The sequence below is a fragment of the Callithrix jacchus genome, chromosome 8, assembly GCF_049354715.1.
Source record: "Callithrix jacchus isolate 240 chromosome 8, calJac240_pri, whole genome shotgun sequence".
Classification (NCBI taxonomy): Eukaryota; Metazoa; Chordata; class Mammalia; order Primates; family Cebidae; genus Callithrix; species Callithrix jacchus.
Genome location: NC_133509.1, coordinates 123,309,311 through 123,329,309, shown reverse-complemented (window position 1 = coordinate 123,329,309; position 19,999 = coordinate 123,309,311). Strand labels below are relative to the sequence as shown.

At 39.8% G+C, this 19,999-nt stretch overlaps 1 protein-coding gene across 2 annotated transcripts in view; it reads left to right on the top strand.

Moving 5' to 3' along the window:
- PTPN21 (protein tyrosine phosphatase non-receptor type 21) overlaps positions 1-12,592 on the top strand; it is an 85,454-nt gene extending 72,862 nt beyond the window's left edge. For both annotated transcript variants that reach the window (XM_035261233.3, XM_035261235.3), the window contains exons 14-19: positions 4,378-4,515; positions 5,694-5,915; positions 8,087-8,215; positions 8,401-8,635; positions 9,383-9,543; positions 10,196-12,592. In XM_035261233.3, coding sequence (XP_035117124.1) covers positions 4,378-4,515; positions 5,694-5,915; positions 8,087-8,215; positions 8,401-8,635; positions 9,383-9,543; positions 10,196-10,324 — 1,014 coding nt within the window. In that variant the 3' untranslated portion in view covers positions 10,325-12,592. The remainder of the gene's footprint in view (positions 1-4,377; positions 4,516-5,693; positions 5,916-8,086; positions 8,216-8,400; positions 8,636-9,382; positions 9,544-10,195) is intronic.
- The last annotated feature ends 7,407 nt before the right edge of the window (positions 12,593-19,999 follow it).

Here is a 19,999-nt window from a genome sequence, read left to right as displayed (position 1 = left end):
ATTCAGCTTACATATCTTGGCCGTGATTCTTCAGAGTGATTCTGGAGTTGGGAAGGTGGCACTCTGTCAAGGCAAATCCTGAGATGTTCTGGTTTCTTAAATTTAAAAGAAAGAAGAATTCAGCCGAGAATCAGGAAAGTCCCTTGTGGAAGATGCAGTTCTTTACTATTCAGTGTAATAAATAAATAGGATTTAAGCACTTTTAACCTACTTGAAGCAAAATATAAAAAAGCATAACAGCATCATCTCTAGCTGCCATTCTTGGAGCATTTACCATGGGCCATACACTTCGACTTTCCTGGCTTATTTACAGTAAGCCTGTTGTTATTGCTTGTTCTACAGATGAAGAAACAGACTTAGATATTAACTAACTTTTCCAAGGTCACATGACTAGTGAGTTACTGAACTGGAATTTTAAACCCATACTTGTCTCTGCAACCTCTTCTGTTATCATCTACATTGTAGATGTATGTTCTGCACTGAGGTATACTGTGTATATTTTATTAAGTCATAACTGTTTGTTGAATTATGACTAGCCTTGCTAGTCTCTCACTGAAACTTTTAAACTCAGTCCTCAACTCGTGACTAAATATTTGTAGCTTTGTCCTGAAGCGTGTCCACACTAAGTTACTTTGCTGCAGTGCTTAGGCATCCAGCTCTTCATGGCCCCATCTTCACTACTCCTGTCCTGGGCATCCATCCTTTCTCCTGTTGGCTTCCACTGTCCTGGAAACTAGGGTTCTCCTTGCCTCTTCGCTGCTAGACTGCAAACTCAGACAAGAGGGCTCATCTCAATGTGGTTCTGGTCTAGTGTGCAAGATCCTTTAAAATGCTGCACGCCTTTCTAAGCAGGAAAAAACTCAAGCTATTATAGTGCTTATGAGATTAATATAAATAGAGAAAAACTACTTAAAAAGTGCCACAGATTTAAATTTGCTTTCTTTTAATCAGTTTTGGGTCTGAATTTTAAGTTGGTTTTCACATTTTTCACAAGTGTACTATATAACTCACTTACCTGAACAGTAAAGGTCATTGCCTTCAGTGGATACAGATTTAAGAGTGCAGGGAGGAGTGATTCAGGGATAAGGTGTGGGTAGATTTTCCAGAGTAACTCTACCAGAGTCCCTGAGCCAGCTGGACAAGGTCCTTTTATAGTTAACACTCTTCCCATTGCATTAAGAACGGTCTGTTTTTATATGTGACTCAGGTACTTTCCACAAATCATATTCGAGTACAGCTCAGTGCTCAGGCCTATTTTATCCCTTTATGTATTGAATGGGGCCTGGTAGGTTCAGTTAAATCTGAGGACTTGGATCGATTTGATTTTCTTAAAAGAATTTTTCTCTTCCATTGACTTTTAAGACCACAATATTCGTAAAATTATGTGACTGGATTATGTTTTTGGTCCTTTTTTCTTAAAGGATTCTACTGAAAGAAAGGGTATGCAGCTGCAGTCATGGGGAAAGAGCAAAAGGTCCTACATGTTAAGAACCTTGGGCCTGAGTCTAGAGCCTGCCTGCCATTTGTGAGTTCTCTGTGACGTGGTCAGGACTCTTCATGCGTCAGAACCTCAGCTTCCACATCAGATAACCGCAGATCACGAGCGGCCATCCCTGCTCTGCCTGCTTCGTGGCATTATGTCCCACATCCAGTTAGACTTGAAAAAATGCCTCCTGAATTATATGATTCAGCAGAACTGATTTTTATTAATGAAAGATTTGCTTTTATTTGTTTTGACACTGATTACCTTATAAAAGAGACAGCCATGTGACCTCAGACAATCTGTGACTCAGTTTTTACATTTGTAAATGAGAGGACCCAGAGAGTTGTTGGGGGAATAAAATGAAGTTCTGGCACATTGAAAGTGCTTAGTCAGTCTTAACATATGACTGTGAGGTTGCTTCATACATTTAACTTAATGGCTTTCAAGAGCGGAAGAGGCCAATCCCTGTTGTACCCTCTGACCTTTCATAGTAACATGGGGTTGCCATTATCTTCATTGTTACAACAAAGAAATTTCCTAATGTGAATTAAGGTTGTGGAGGTTTAGTATTAAAAAGAATGAAATAAACTGCAAACAAGAAGGAATGATTTTGGGATTCTCCACCCATCTCCACCTCCAGTGACCTGATTGTTATCTCAAAGGCAGACTGGTTTGGGTGCTCATACATCTACCTGAAGATTTTCTTTCTATTGTACTCTTTAGTTTCGTGCAGTTGTTCTCACATAAGAAATTACTGTGCAGGGTATACATTAAAAGCCTGTACTTGTAAGTGCTAATTAAGGCATATTCAAGGCAAGTTTTGACTACATACAACATTCTTCCAATACTGGCTTTTGAACTGACAATCAGCCAATCAGCTTTATCCAGCGTGTCCCATTGTGGGATATTTTGAGTCATTTTCAGGCAGAGAAGTGCCAGAGCTAGCTCATATTGGCTGGCAAGCATCACTTAAATTTTCAGAAATCTTGTGAGCCAATTGATAGGATGTTAACAGTTTGAAACTGGCTGTGATGGAAGTATTTACACCATGGATATGGGTAAACACCGACTAGAACTGCCTTCCAAGAGCCAGTTGTTAAACATTACTAGCACATCACTGTTTTCTGCACATGCTAGAATCATGAAATTTTAGCTAAGCAGGAACTTTTTAGTGTGTATGTATGTGTCTGTCTCTTTCGGTCTAGATGAGGCTTAGAAAGGAAAAGTGACTTGCCTGAAAGAAGTTGGTCAGTTAGAAGCTGGCCGTGAACCCAGGGCTCTGCCAGTTTCTAGTCTAGACTGCCTTATGTGGGGAGCTCATGATCAAATATGAATTAGAAAATTAAAAATTAATCCACTTAGCTTTTTGAGTTAGATACCATAGTCTCCAGTTACAGCAGCAATCTTTTAGCATTTTTCTCGCTCTTACCAAGATGCCTTTTCCTTGTGTTCTTGCTCCATTATCATGGGGCTTCATGGCCTGTCACAGAATGAGAGAGCTGGAATAACACTGATTTTCTTTACAGGGCAGAACAGAGAAAACCATTTTTTTCCACACTGGGGCTACTCTCATTATATTGATGGTTTCCAAGGAAATGTAGTTATATCCAAGGAAACTTAATGTTCTTTTTGTTGTTGTTGTTGAGACGGAGTCTCGCTCTGTTGCCAGGCTGGAGTGCAGTGGGGCAATCTCAGCTCACTGCAACCCCCGCCTGCTGGGTTCAAGTGGTTCTCTTGCCTCAGCCTCCTGAGCAGCTAGGATTACAGGGGGCATGCCACCACACCCAGCTAATTTTTGTATTTTTAGTAGAGACGGGGTTTCACCGTGTTAGCCAGGATGGTTTGGATCTCCTGGCCTCCCAAAGTGCTGGGATTACAGACATGAGCCACCAGGCCCGGCCAACTTAGTGTTCTTAGGCTTATGATTCTCAGAGAGAGGAAAATCATGCCCTAATAATAACTTTGGGAAATGCCTGTTTTCAGGAGACAGGATTTTGTTGATGTTTTCTCTTTTGTCCTGTCCTCTGGGTGTCATGATGGAGATTTTAGCCCTGTTTTATTTTCCTTTAAAATGGAGCCATTCTGAGAGGTAGCATGATGTAACGTGGGTCATCCAAGTCTGCACTAGAACATAGAGCGGGATATGGGGAGGGAGCTTCAACACACAAAGGGGGCTGCTGCAGAAAGCATTTGATTTTTTTCAGAATGACTTAAAAAGTTTATATATTTTAAAAATTGTAAAAGCTGGCCAGGCATGGTGGCACACACCTGTAATCGCAAGCACTTTGGGACGCCAATGCAGGAGGATTGCTTAAGTCTAGGGGTTTAAGACCATCCTGGGCAACATAGTGAGACCTCATCTCTACAGAAAACACAAAGATTAGTTGGGCATGGTGGCATGCGCTGGTAGTCCCAGCTACTCAGGAGGTTCAGGTGGGATGCTTGAGACTGGAGGTTGAGGCTGCAGTGAGCTATGATGGTGCCACTGCATTCCATCCAGCCTGGGTGACAGAGTGAGACACCCCCCTCCCTCCCCCCCCATATATATAAGCTTATAGTCAAATGATTGCATTTAAAGCTTTTTTTGTGGACTGCAGCTGATTTTTTATGTGTGTCTTGTTTTAAAAGGAATGCGGTCTGCCTGGAGCCTCACCTTTCATTACAACAACTTTGTAACCAATTGCATTTCAAAACCTTCTATCTGGAAGACTTATCAGGGCTTTGGCCTTGAAAGGAATGTCTTCCTACTAATGTTTCGTTAAACAAGTGTGTGAAGGAGTGTAATCCAAGGAGAACACTCCCTCTGTTTGTTCCTGGTCTTCAGTGCATTGAAACTTCTTTTCACGGGGTTGTGTTTGTGTATGTTTCACATATACATATACATCCTTTTACAGGGAATGAAAAAGACTCGAGTAGATGCAAAAAAAATTGGTCCTCTTAAACTGGCTGCCCTAAATGGACTCTCCCTATCTCGAGTGCCTCTGCCTGATGAAGGAAAGGAAGTGCCTACCAGAGCAACGAATGATGAAAGGGTACGTATGGGACACACGGGGCTTTGTGCCTTCTCTGGGACAACCGATAAATACTAGGCAAAATTTCCTTCATGAAATTTTGGTGAATTTTCTAACAGTTTAGTAATAATAAATGAGTGTTAAGGAATTTTGTAATATGGGCCTCAGAACTGGGGCAAATTATAGCTAATGTCTTAATAGATAATTTCAGGTTTAAATGCTGATTTTTCTGTGTGTTTGTTTCTGAATGTTCTTTTTTACCTTCTCCTGGCAGTATTGATTTTGATGGCCTTAAAGTGAGAAGAAATCTACAAAAATACAGGAGCATCCATTAGAAAGACAGCAGACATTGAATTTTATTATGTTGAGAGTTTATCTCGAGAGTAGTTTTTCAATTTTTCAAACTTCCTTTGTGCCTGAGATGTATTTTCTATGAGGTTTTATTATATCAAAATGAGATAGGCATACATTTGCCTTACAACAGGGTCTTGGAGGTAGTTTCCAATATTTCTTACTGCTTTAGTCTTTTATGTATCATATGATATAAAATGGAAACATTTGTTTATAGATACTGGAACTGATTATCTGTCCCCTAGATTTACTGTTCTCCAGGAGAATTCCATCTATTAGGGGTCACAAAACTGACCACAGATATAGAGAAAATGAATTCAACAAGTTTCTTTAGGCTAATTTTCAACTTTAAACACAACTTTGCATTATGTTTCTCACCAAAATGATTGTCCTTTTTTCTTTTAACTCCTTTTGTTGTGGATTGTTAAAATTTTAACTTTGTTTTCACCTAGAATTTGTTTTTGTTTTTGTTTTGTTTTGTTTGAAATAGGGTCTCATGGTTCACTATAGCCTCAGTTTCCTGGGCTCAAGCAATCCTCCTGCCTCATCCTTCCAAGTAACTGGGACAAGAGGCATGCACCACCACACCTGGCTCAGTTTTAAATTTTTTGTAGAGATGGGGTCTCACCGTGTTGCTTAGGCTGGTCCCGAACTCCTAGGCTCAAGTGAGTCTCCCTCCTCAGCCTCCCAAAGTGCTGGGATTACAGGTATGAGCCGCTGCACCCAACCTAGAATTTTCAATATTAAGTGCTAGGTTTGAAGCAGAAAACAATATTTCAAATATAGAGTCAAAATGTAGTTATGACATGTGGCTGTATTCATGTTATTCCACATATGCTGTTTTATAGTGTAAAATTCTGGAACAACGATTAGAACAAGGAATGGTATTCACAGAATATGAAAGAATTCTTAAGAAACGGCTAGTTGATGGAGAGTGCTCCACAGCACGACTCCCTGAAAATGCAGAAAGAAATCGATTCCAAGATGTTCTCCCTTATGACGATGCAAGAGTGGAGTTGGTCCCAACTAAAGAAAACAATACTGGTTACATCAATGCATCACATATTAAGGTGAGAGGAACGCCTCATGTAATAAACAGCACATGCAGTTTCAGTTAAGTTACATGAGTGGTAAGAATTGTATTCGTGTCTCTTTAGAATTCAAGTATATAAAAATTCATTTTTTTAGATAAACACCCTAGGTTTGAACATTTGTGACAAACTGTATTACAAGCTGGGAAATCCACACACCAGTGCTCGATAAAAAGTGACTATCAGAGCCAAAGTCATGTCTACTCTCTGTGTGCGAAATCACTCTGCCTCCAATACTGTTACCAGGATTCGGGGCACACTTACTTGCTGGGCTTTTTTTCTTTTTCTTTCTTTGAGCTAGAGTCTCACTCTGTTGCCCAGGCTGGTGGAGTGCAGTGAGGTGATCATGGCTCCCTGCAGCTTTGACCTGCTCTTGTCTGGCTTTAGAACTTTGTCTTTCTAAATCTGAAGACCTCTTTTTAGCTTCCTGAATTCTTTTGGGAGCCACTGAATTGCTAGTTTTTCCTCAGCACACCGACGTGCCTTTTTATGTAACAAAAGTATCTGAGCTTTTTGATGGTGTTCACAAAGCTTTTGATTTACCAAGGTGCCATCTGTTCTCTTTGCATATGCCCTATAATAATTTTTAAGTATCATTTTGTTCTTTGAAGAGGCGCTTTTTCTTGGAACCAGCATAATGCCATTAAACTGGGGTGATGTTTATGGTGAGAGGTATGGGTCTACTTTTATTTTTCTGCTTATGGATATCCAGTTTTCCTGGCTCCATATATTTAAGAGATATATGTCCTTCCTCCAATGTGTGTTCTTGGCCCCTTATCTGGGGTAGTATCACTCTCATGAAAATGGACAAAATGATGATGCACAACACATGATGAAATAAAGCCAGATGTTCTCTCTTCCTCATTGTGCCCTTTGTTCACGCTGGCCATATTCACTTCTTTATTTTGCATAGGAGAAATCTTATGGTGAGTGAATGAGTAAATGTCTGTGGACAGGTAGCGGTTTTTCTATTTAGTTTGCAAGTATTATTTGAGAAGGGAATAAGCTGACACCAAGGCTTTCCTGGAGACTGGCAGTCTGCCTGTGAATGCCAGTACCCACTGATGGCTTTTGGGAACCTATGCGCATACTATTTTGTTTTTAAATATAATATGGGCATAATTTACTTAAAAGCTGAGCATTTCTTTGAAATAACTCATCCAGTCTTTATGACTAGATGGGTAAGAATTGAATGATACTGTAGTGCTTTAGTGATATTTCAAAATCTTCAGCAGCCACCTGCAGAATAGAGGAAAGAATTTGATAGACCTGGGTCTGATTCCTAGATCTAAAATGAGGTGGGACCTCACTTTATACTCCGTGGCCCCACCAGTTGTGGAACTTCATCTTATTTATATGGAAATAAATGATGACACCTACTCTTCAGGCTTCTCATTAGTCCCTTCCTCCTCCCTAGCGTGTATTCACTGTTATAACCTGGTACTCACCCACAGTGGCAGCCAACTGGGTGCTCAGATGACGTGGAGCAGTGACTAGGGGGCTGGCAGCCCTGAGTGAGACTGCATGTGGCACAAGGCTTGGCACTGGGTTTTACATTTAGTGAGTGCTTAGAAGACAGTTATTGTCGTCACTCAATATTGGTGAAGCCAAGATTTAACCATGTCTCTTAACTACAAATCTAGTAATTACTGTTGTATTCGATTGCTCTTAAGAAAGTTAAATCTTAAGGGGAAACTTAGTATTATTGTGACAGTGACCTTGACTCAGAAGTTCAGAGGTGAGACTATCTTAAGTAGGAAGTTGTTTTTTTTAAAAGAACAACAACCATGGCTGCAATAACAGCTACTTCTTGAGTTATATTCCAGGTACCATAGATACTTAGTCCTCACAATGACCCTAAGAGATAGATGGGATTTTTATTTTATAAATGAGAACTGAGATTCAGAAAGGTTAGGCAGGTTGCATAGATATAATGTATATTCTGAGTACCTGAGTTTATAAAAATGTCAGTAATGCAAATTGTATTCACAAAAGATTAAAAGTCTTTACTTATTCTGCTGAATAATCCAGTTTTTACTTTCCTACTTTTTACTTTTTTAAAAAACTTTTTAGTTCTACCATGAATGCATGCATACACCTATGTATATCATACACACACATCAATTTTTTTCAATCTTTTCTAATCCCAGGTCTCTGTTAGTGGAATTGAATGGGATTATATTGCCACACAAGGACCATTACAGAATACCTGTCAAGACTTTTGGCAGATGGTATGGGAACAGGGAATTGCAATTATAGCAATGGTGACAGCAGAAGAGGTAGGTACACATTTCTCTTAAGTGATTTTCTCAGCCTCTGAAGAACAGTTAATGTTCATCCTCTAGAATCCTGACCTTTAGAGAAAAAAGCAGGGTAGGGTTGTGTTTTGTTTCGGATGTGCTTTGTGTGAGAAGGGCATCCACTGCTGGATCTTGAGTCATTTAACCATGCTCGTCTTTAACAGGAGGGTGGAAGGGAGAAGAGCTTTAGGTATTGGCCACGACTTGGTTCCAGGCACAACACTGTCACCTACGGAAGGTTTAAGATCACAACCCGGTTCCGCACAGACTCTGGCTGCTATGCCACCACGGGCTTGAAGATGAAGCACCTCCTTACTGGGCAAGAGAGGACTGTCTGGCACCTCCAATACACAGACTGGCCTGAGCATGGCTGCCCAGAGGACCTCAAGGGATTTTTATGTGAGTGACTTTAACTTTGTTCCCAGGACAGCCACCTCTTGAGAGAAAAATTTATGTTTCTGAAATATTTCCTTTATGTTCTCTCATATAAGCTTCGGACTTTTTTGTTTTTGTTTTTGTTTTGAGATGGTGTCTCACTCTGTCACCCAGGCTGGAGTGTAGTGGTGAGATCTTGGCACACTGCAACCTCCGCCTCCTGGGTTGAAGGGATTCTCCTGCCTCAGCCTCCTGAGTAGCCATGCCTGGCTAATTTTTGTATTTTAGCAGAGATGGGGTTTCACCATGCTGGTCAGGCTGGTCTTGAACTCCTGACCTCATGATCCGCCTGCCTCGGCCTCCCAAAGTGCTGGGATTTACAGGCGTGAGCCACTGCGCCTGGCCCAGACTTGTTTTAACATACAGAATACAAGTGTTTTGGGGAGGCTTAACAAGAGGTTTATAAATTATGATTTGGTATTGAGTAGAATGCCACAACTGACTCAGTATCTTCCCCATTTCATTTTGTAGATGAGAAAGGGGGCAGAAGTAGTGACTTGCTCAGGGTCACACTGTCCCTTGGTGGTTAGGTTTGGTTAATTGGCACCTAGTGCTCTTTATCTGCAGCGCTCTCAATCTGTGGAGAAAAAAGCAGGGTAGGGTTGTGTTTTGTTTCGGATGTGCTTTGTGTGAGAAGGGCATCAAAATTCAATCACTGATGTGATATGCCTTGATCCTTGAGTATTTTTCTATTTCATTGATTTTCCACAGCATACCTTGAAGAGATCCAGTCTGTTCGACGCCATACAAATAGTACAAGTGATCCCCAAAGCCCCAACCCTCCGTTGTTGGTCCACTGCAGTGCCGGGGTAGGAAGGACTGGTGTGGTTATTTTGTCAGAGATCATGATTGCCTGCCTGGAACACAATGAGGTGATGGTTCTTATGATCTCCTGGCCTTTCTGGGTGGAAATAAGGGGGTGGGGAAGAGAGGGACATAGTGACCTAATAGCTCTTTTTACACACATTTCCTTGGACTGTGGTGGCCTCAAGACATTATTAATGTTCCCTGCAAAAGGCTCTATCTTCTTGGAGAGTCTCAGTACCAGTTAGCATAGTAAAGACTGTGAGAAGTTACACGATAAATAAAGCTGTTTAATTTTTTTTTACTTACCCAGAGGTTTTCAAATTTGAGCTCAGAACCCATTTTTCCTGTTCACATTTCAAGGAGGATTCATGCTGCCCAGAGCCCTTGCGGGAAACAGATAGATATTGATAGCACTTAGCACGCTGTGTTTTTGTAGAATCGTGGTGTTTAGTGAGATATGGTAATTATGTCCAGCCATACCAAGTCAGTGAGCTACACCCAGGGAAAGCTGAAGAAATAGTCTGCATGGACATTCTGTTTATAGTTTAAAACTGATCAGAAAATCAGAGGTAGGCAATCATGGCTTATTTCTAGAAGATGCTAGGGTGGAAAAGAGACTGTCCATCTCCTAACCAGGTTTCTGCTAGGACGCTTGTGTCTTCCCAGCCTTTCTGACACCCTGGGGAACGCATTACCTTCATGTTTCTCTCAACCTAGGTGCTGGACATCCCGAGATTGCTGGACATGCTGAGGCAACAGAGAATGATGCTGGTGCAGACTCTCTGCCAGTACACATTTGTGTACAGAGTCCTCATCCAGTTCCTGAAAAGCTCCAGGCTCATCTAAGCTCCCACATTTCTTACGGGGCCAGTCATGTGAAGCGTTTACAGCTTTAAAAAAAGCGCTTGCCTAACATACTTTCCCCTTGACACTTGATCCACGCAGCACTGCACTGGGTCGTAAATGGTGCCGTCGGAATGGCAGCACACTGAAGGAAACGCGCGAAGCACAGGCTGAAGAGATTTCTAACCTGGGAAAGGTGCTCAAGGAGGACTTGGTTTCGAGGGCCTTGCCCTGCCCCGGTCTGTCCGGTTTGCAGTACTTGCACACATTTTGGAGATTGTATTTTCTAGACAATTCTCTCTCACTGAAGCTATGCTGGGCAATTCTGGCAATCATTAAAGTGCATAGATTTCTATCTTAAATGAGTTTTTGATAATGGAGTTTTATTTTATGACAAATATTTAGGGATTTTCCAGTGAGAACTCTGTGTAGGTATGATCCACAGATATGAGTGGCTCCTATATAACTTTGTATTTAAAAATCATGTTATCTTTTGTTATTTTTTTAAAAACCTTGGGTTTTAATAGTTTAGTTACCAAATTGAAAACTATACTGAGAATCTAAAAGTGTTATTTTGAAATATCAAAAACATTTTTCTATCCAAACATTTTTTATCCTAAAAATTCTATAGAGTTGTACCTTCTCTATTTTCAAACGAGAGCTCAATTCATTTAGATACTGAAATGAGTCAGTTCATGTAAAGTTGGGGACGAAGGCATGTTATTTAAAATGTAAGAGAATAAACAATTTTTCAGTATTATTCATAAATTCAATGACTGATTTTATTGGTTGAAAATCAAGTGAGAAACGATTGCCTAGGGTGGTTTCAAGCACTTTTTTGTTAAAAACAAATCTGAGTTTTAATATGTGTGTTGCTTTGTAGATGACAGAGTGACAGTGGGCACTGAGAAGTGTGCTGGGAGAGTGGGGACTGAGTATGTAAGATGACTAGGACAAGAGTAAGTGGAGCATGATGGTAAGTGCAGGATTCCTTCATCTTTGCAAAAATGCAGTATTATCTACACTGACTGAGGTGCTGGGATGGAGAGCAGGGCTTGGAGTATGGGGGCTGACCCCACAGCACTGTCCCCAGGGAATTCAAGTCCTGTCACGCCAGTGACTTACTGTTTCCTTGGGGTTTTTCCACCTAAACCTGTATTTTATTTTCATACATAAATTCAGCGTTATCATTAAAAGAAGCCTTGAAGAGGGTTGTTTTTCCTTTTGGTGGAAAGGGATAGTTAATAATAGTTTTCATCTCTTCTCTCAAAAATACAGTCCAAGTCTGTGCTCAGCAATTGCTGTAGTATTCAAGAGGTACTTGCATTTTGGCTCCTTAATCCCCTGGTCAGTGTTAGCTGTTTAGTGCCCCTCACCTGTCCCATTTAGGCACATCCTAGTGGATAGAGCCAGGCTGAGTTACAGGGGAGAGTGTCATCTCTGGCCCAGATTAAGATGGCCTTGTCACAATGACCACTGAGTAGGTACGGATGAATGATATTTAGCCAAGGAACCCTCTCCTTTTTCCTTCTTTTTGGGCTCTCTTCTCGTAATGGAAAGCTTCCAAAATGTCAAATCTGGGGCTGTTTCCCCAATTACACTCTTCTAGGCATCATTCTGATTCCCATGTCACTCCCAAAGCAGTTTAACTCACTTCCATGGGCACTACATGTATGTTGTCAGCCACGAGACAGACTTCCTACAGAGTGTGTGTACCAGCCTAAGTCTGCCCTACCCAGAAGCCAACCACCTAAGAGGAAAACTCCAAAGATACTATGAAAATTGAAAGTAGGCACACTTCTCATGAAGGAACAAAATTAAAATTTTAAATATAAAATTCTTTTTAAAGTCCTTTTTAAAGAACAATAAAACTAAGTGAAAATGTTCAGAAAGAGCCCTTTAGAAGAAAGGAATAAGAATTTTTTACTGAGACTATTTCCCATCTCTAGAAAAAGTGCTTCTTCCCCTCTCCTTCCGTCTCCATGGTATGTTTTTGTGAAAATGCTTTTCTATCAGGTTTAAACATTTTGAAGTAGCTTGTTGACAAGAACATATTGTAAAACAAATCTAATTAAAGAGTAATCTATAGTCTACTTGTGTTCCTGTTGTAATAATTTGATAAGTAAACTTCTGGGGGCAAAGTTAATGTTTAAATCTATCACTCTTAAAATGTTGCATGTTTGACATTGTTTCTAAGAGCCATGTAACTTTAAACTTTTAATTGCAGTTGGTGAATATGAAAGGATTTCTGAATAAAAATCTGTCATATTACTGAGCTTTGAAATAGTGTGATTTTCAAGAGCATACGAGAACATTAAGGGTCCATAAGTTTACCGCCTCTGAAATGAGTCTATTAGTATCTGTCAAACTTACACAGTGCTTCACGTATCTTAGGTATCTTAGTGTCTTTTAATAAAAATTATTAAAATGTGCACTCCACAAAAAGTAGAGTTATAATCAGTGTTTTCCACTGATCAAATTTGGTATCTCTGGCATCTGTTTTCCTGATTAGTGGCATATTTTGATGAAATGTTTTAGCTGATAGTTTTGAGCACAGAAAGTACTCTTTATTTTTTATTTTTGAGATGGAGTCTTGCTCTGTTACCCAAGCTAGAGTGCAGTGGCACAGTCTTGGCTCACTGTAGCCTCTGCCTCTTGGGTTCAAGCGATTCTCCTGCCTCAGCCTCCTGAGTAACTGGGATTACAGGCCTATGCCACTATGCCTGGCTAATTTTTGTATTTTTAGTGGAGATGGGGTTTCACCATGTTGGCCAGGCTGGTCTCCAACTCCTGACCGCACGTGATCTATCCACCTCGGCCTCCCAAAGTGCTGGGATTACAGGTGTTAGCCACTATGCCTGGTGAGAAAGTACTCATTTTAGAATATCATTTGGAATGCTTATTGTAGTTATTATTAATTTCTTCTGGATCATCTGTGAAGCATTCAGCAAATGCCAGAATTTAGTCTTTAAAACCCTTCGGCTGAATTAAAAGTGTTTTGGGAGAGCGTAAGGCTTCTAAGGCTAGGGAGCAGCAGTTCAAGGCAAATGTTACTATATAGAGGATATCCCTAGGTCACATACAAGTCAAATTAAGATCTGTCTGCAGACTGTATTTCCAAAAATGTTTACATTACTCATGTGTATTTTAAAAAATACTTAGTTTCAAAAATCTAAAGAACATCTAAACATCTTCCAACATTTTATAGGTTACTCAGGGATAGTATCCATATACTTTTGAGTTATGCTTTAATATAAATAAGTACAAACGGATGACAAGAAAGGAACCATTGTGTTTGAACTTCCGTAGAACTTTGGTAATTCTGAAAATTACTTGTTAACTAGTAAGTGTTTTGATCATTATTACTTCATTTCCATTAAATGACTTTGTGGTGTGTCAAATAAAAGGACTTTAAAATCTATAAAATCCCTTGGCTCTGAATGAACAATGTGGTGTACCTGCACTGGCATGGGTGACACAAATTCAGTGTTAATAGACCTACAATTTTAACTGAACTGGTAGGTGGTTTTTAAACTGTGTAAAAAGAATACATACTTAATTTCAGATGTCAAAACATTTGTTCATGTGTATTTTAAATTCATTCTAAAAACTTGGTGAAATACTAATACTGAACTAGAGTTCCGTATTCACCCTAAAAGCAGATGTCCATTGCAAAGAAATTCAGGTTGGATGATTATCTGGGTTACACGGGATATGAGTCTGTCAGGCCTCAGTTTATTGGGTAGGTTGATGAGACTAGTACAGATTTAATAACTAGTTTTCATTTGTCTGCTCATCAGCTGAGAAAAACAGAACAAAAGAATGGGGACTATAAATGTATTTATTTAGTAAGATACAGGCATTACAGGTCAGACTGCTACCATATGCTGATATGGTCCAAATCATTTTATCCTGGAAGTTTATTAGAAATCACGTGAAATTAATAGACCATTTAATGAGACAAATATTTTGTTACAGTAATTAATATTAATTGAAATGTAATGTAATCTTAAGAGTTAAGTGTCCTGAAAGGATTTTGGTAAGGTTTTATAGTTTTACTGAAATAATATCATTGCAACGCTGGTTCAGACCAACAAACAGCTTGAAAAAACTGAATATTCTCCAGAGATGACAAATTTATTTCTAGAACAGGTTTAGTAAAAAGATAATATAGAATACTTAAATCCCTGTGAGTCAAACAAAAAGGTAAATGAAAAAAAAAGAAAGAAAAAATAAAAAAATACAATTTAATTTCAAGCACTTATTTTTCTTTCTTTGAGACAGTGTCTCACTGTCAGGCTGGAGTGTAGTGGCACAGTCACAGCTCACTGCAAATCCCCGAATGACAGGTGCACATCAGCATGCTCAGCTAATCAAAACAATTTTTCTTTGTAGAGATGGGGTCTTGCTTTGTTGCTCAGGCTTGTCTCAAACTCCTGAGCTCAAAAGATCCTCCTGCCTTAGGATTACAGGTGTGAGAGCCACTGTGACCAGCCTACAACCACATTTAGACTGGGAGAGCTCCAATGGGTTTTATTTGAGTAGTTTGGTTTTTGTGGCACAACAGAGAAATTAAAGTAGTTGTGTAGGGATAATTCTTAATGTTTCTGAAAAATTTCTGTTAATATGATCAGTTTAGACCCTCTCTATATGAGATGTTTTAGAATTCCATATTAAATGTAAGCAGCTTAATTTCTAGTAGAATTAAACTATTACCTATTTATCAGTATACTCAATTTCTAAACAACACATTGAAGTGGGAGAAAAATTTAAAAATTGTCAATGCATCAAGGCTTAAAAAAAGAAAACAACTCAGATATATAATCACACCTTACTCAAAAGACTGGCACTGGGATAATATATTTTTGCTTTTTAACTCTGTTCTCCAGTAATTTTTTACATTCTAAAACATTTTTATCATGCCAATGTTAATGTTACATGCTAATTGAGTATTTTCTCTGCAGTCACCACAATGTTTTAATCTATTGTGCTTAATAGAGGGAAATATTCTGATTTATAACAAAGCTCTTTAATTCACATAAAGAACTGCACTGTAATCAGAAATTCAATTTATATTTTTGTGTTGTACTATCTGGTTAAAAATGGAAGCAATCCAAAACCTAATCATAACACATTTAGCAAAGCATAGTTTTGAAATTTTGCTATTTAAATAAAAATTCCAAGAGAGGTCATTATGATTTAATATGTCTGACAAACCTAAAACCAAAATTTGGATAAAACTTATATGAAATACATTTTCATAGAGTAAATTTAGAAATTTGCTCTGTAATTCAAGCAATGCACTGAGTATTCTACCTTTTCAAAATAGCATGATTGTCTAGTATTTTCTAGTTTAAAAAAATTTTATGTGCTATTGTCTGATCGATAATGTAAAAATGTATAATCAGAAGAGCTTAATTCTTCTAAACTTATTGGTTTGTAAAGGTGTGTACATTTAATGGGCAAAAAGGCTTGAATGGCTAAATGTAATATATGTGAAATAAATATATGGTCTATTTTTGGCATAAAAAATGTTTGAAGCAAGATATGATTTGTGTGAATATTATAGTGCAATTAAAGCTATTTTGCCTCTATTTTTCCACTGTAGATCTTACTGCATAAAGGCATGTAATTAAATTAGTCCTATTTCCCCACTGGATTATTTTTAATAATGTACCAGACAAGAGATGTTTCTTGTAGTATGTGCCAATCTGTCATCACACATCTCCACAGTAATCAATCACTTTCAGAGTTAGGATGCACCTTGCCAAACTAGCCAGCTTCATTAATCAGGATATTTGTGGGTCAATTAATACACTCGAATAGATTTGATACCAATTTCACAGTGGGCTGGCAGAGCTACTCAGGTGGGCTTCCCTGTAGTAGAACATATGCTATTTGTTGTGTCCACTTTATTCATCTTCCAGTGGGGTTGCTTCTGGACCAGTAGCAGCAGGGTCTGGATCTGTTAGAAATGCAAATTCTTGCGCCTTGCCCCAGATCTAAAACTTCTGAGTTAGAAGCTATGGGGATGGGGCCCAGAAAGCAGTTTAGCTTTTCAGGTGATTTTGATGCACATTAAAGTTTGAGAATCATGCTTTAGTAATTAAAAATCAATGGACATTTAATATAGATCCTAATTTGGGACTCATTATATGGCCAAGCTATAATTAAAACAACCTAACATCTATTTAGGCTTTTTTTTTCTTTTTGAGATAGGGTCTTGCTCTGTCACCAAGGGTGGAGTGCAGTGGCCTGATCATAACCCACTGCTGCCTCCATCTCCTGGACTCAGGTGATTCTCTTGCCTTAGCCTCCCAGTTAGCTAGGACTACAGGTGTGCACCACCACTCCTGGCTAAGTTTTTTATTTTTATTTTTGGTAGAGATGGGGGTCTCACTCTATAGACCAGGCTGGTCTTGAACTCTTGAGCTCAAGCAATCATGCCATTTTGGTCTCCCAAAGTGCTGGGATTATAGGTGAGCCACCACACCCAGCCAACTTAGGCCATTCTTTTTAGGTTAATGATATTTATAGTTGTGGTAGGTTGATTAGTGGCTCACCAGATAGGTCCATGTCCTAATTCCCTGAAGTTATACATTTTACATGGCAAAAGGGACTGTTCAGATGTGATTAAATTAAGCATTTTGAGTTGGGGGGTTACCTGGATTATCTAGGTGGACACAAAGTAATGACCAGGGTCTTCAGTAGAGAGATTTAAAGATGCTTCACAGTTGGCCTGGAATATGGAGGAAGATGTGACAAGTGAAGGAATGCAGGCAGCCTCTGGAAGCTGGTAAATGCAAGGAAACAGATTCTCTCCTAGAACCTCCAGGAGGAATGCAGCCCCAGCAATAGCTTGATTTTAGGACTTGAGTTCCAGAACTATAAGACAATGAGTTAATGTTTGTGGTAACTTGTTACAGCAGCAACAGGAAACTAATACAATGATACATTCTTTCTCTTAGGAGAAACTTGACAGTCTGCTGGGCTGGAAAAACTAGGTGAGTATGGAGGCCTCATGTCCAGAACTACTAGGTGTTTTTGCCCCAAAACTTGAATATGAGTACAAGACAGACTGCACAAGGCAACAAGCTTTGCCTTGGTGCAAAAGTTTCCTTATTCCAGCCCAAAAAAATCTTCCTCCCAGTCTTTAATATTGATTAGTTCCGTTAGGATATGCTATTCATTACTGGTTCAATCTGGCTACTGGGGAAAGTCACTCAGGGTGGCATCTTCTATCACTGAGGTATGACTCAGTTTAGCAGACTGATTTCTAATACTACACCAGCACTGAAGAGTGAATAGGTGTTTCTACTTCAAATACAAATTATTTCCATTTTAATTTCTACAGACCTTAAGAATTAAACTAATTTTGGTAACAAAAAGAAATCTTTGGATCAGCTAGTCCAAGCTCTTTAAAACCAAAGTCCTTCATCGCTGTGAGGTCTGAGAAAACAAAAACACACCAAGGTTTAGGATAAAGTAATTCATTGGTAACCACACAGCTAATCAGTTCACTTGGCAAAGGACAGTCTTGCCCACAAAAGCTGTTCTGATCTTCACTTATTGACTTTATTGAGAACATGTGACTTTTTAAAGTAAGTCTTCTAATGATGATGTGAATTTATATTTTACACCATTTAAAACGTGAGCAAATACATTTTCATGTAGCCTAGCAATCTGCTACATTCTTCTTTCTACACTGCAGAACTAGAACTTTCTGAGTATAAAGAGAAGAGGAAAATCTTGTCTTCCCTTTAGCTTGTTTTAAGCTAAACCTCCCATTAAGTTCAAACTATCTTCCTCCATAAACAAATGCATTAATTGTCAAGCTGGGTATCTGAAGAGAAACAGGTCCTTCCTCTTGAGAATCTTACAGTCTAGGGACAAACTGGGCAAACAATATTATACAACTCACGTAATAAGACAGATTCCAGATCACAGAGCTGGGGTATGAGGGACAAATATTAGGGCAGTCAATCAAGGATTCACAGGAGACAGTGGCATGGTTTGTTTAAAAACAGTAGCAGTAATGGTATACTGGAGGGAAGATGGTGGCTAGGAGGCAGGACTAACTTGCAGCTCCCACTCAGATGGATGGAGCAGTGTGTGGAGACCCACATCGTGAACCTTTGCTCCAAGAACTACCACAGGAGCATACCAGGAAAGCCAAGAGGATTCAGTAGAGAAGGAGGTGAATTGCTGATGCAAGCTCTGTGGGACAGCCAAGAAACTCTAAAGACAAAGGACATAATCTCTTGGGAGCTCTACGGCCCTGCCCACAGGGTGATTCTCCCTATAATACTGCAGCTGATGCACTCTTAAAAGTGCCACCTCCTGGCTGGAGGCCAACTAACACAAAACTAGTGCCCTTAACAAAAATACAACCAAGGACCCTCATAGGGTCCACTTCACTCTCCTGCTGCCTCCACCTGGGCAGGTGCTGGTATCCATGGCTGAAAGACCTGAAGATGAATCACATCTCAGGACTCTTTGCAGAAACTTCCCAGTACCAACCTAGAGTCTGGTAGCTTTCCTGGGTGACTAGATCCAGAAGAGAAATAACAATTACTACAGTTTGTCTCTTAGGAAAACCCACCCCTAGGGGAAAGGGGAGAGCACCGCATCAAAGGAGCATCCTGCGGGTCAAGAGAATCTGAACACAGCCCTTGAGTCCCAGATCTTCCCTCTGACACAGTCTACCCAAATGAGAAGGAACCAGAAAAACAGTTCTGGTAATATGACAAAACAAGGCTTTTAACATCCCCAAAAGAACACACTAGCTCACCAGCAATGGATCCAAACCAAGACAAAATCTTTGAATTGCCAGAAAAAGAAATCAGAAGGCTGACTATTTAGTCAATCAAAGAGACACCAGAGAAAGGTGAAGTCTGACTTAAAGAAATAAAAAATGATACAGGGCCAGGTGTGGTGGCTCACCCCTATAATCCCAACACTTAGGGAGGCTGATGCAGGTGGATCGCTTGAGGCCAGGAGATAGAGACTAGCCTGGCCAACATGGCAAAACTCTGTCTCTACTAAAAATGTAAAAATTAGCAGGGCATGGTGGTGGGCACCTGTAATTCCAGCTACTGGGTAGGCTAAGGCACGAGAATTGCTTGAATCCGGAGGCAGCAGCTGCAGTGAGCCATGATTGTGCTACTGTACTCCAGCCTGGGTGACAGAACAAGACTCTCTCTCAATGAAAAAAAGAAAACAAGATATAGGATACAAATAGCAAAATGTCCAGTGAAATAGCATAAGTAAAAAACAATCACAGCTGGGCACCATGGCTCATGCTTGCAATCCTAGCAGTTTGGGAGGCCAAGGCAGGTGGATCACCTGAGGTCAAAACCAGCCTAGCCAACATTGTGAACCCTGTCTCTACTAAAAATACAAAAATTAGCTGGGTTTGGTGGCAGGTGCCTGTAATCCCAGCTACTCAGGAGGCTGAGACAGGAGAATCACTTGAACCCAGGAGGCAGAGGTTGCAGGTAGCCAAGATTGCGCCATTGCACGCCAGCCTGGGCAACAAGAGTGAAATGTCATCTCAAAACAAAACAAAACAAAATGTACAACTTCTAGAAATGAAGAACACATTTAGAGAAATGCAAAATGCACCAGAAAGTCTCAGCAATAGAATTGAACAAGTGGAAGAAAGAAACTTCATAGCTC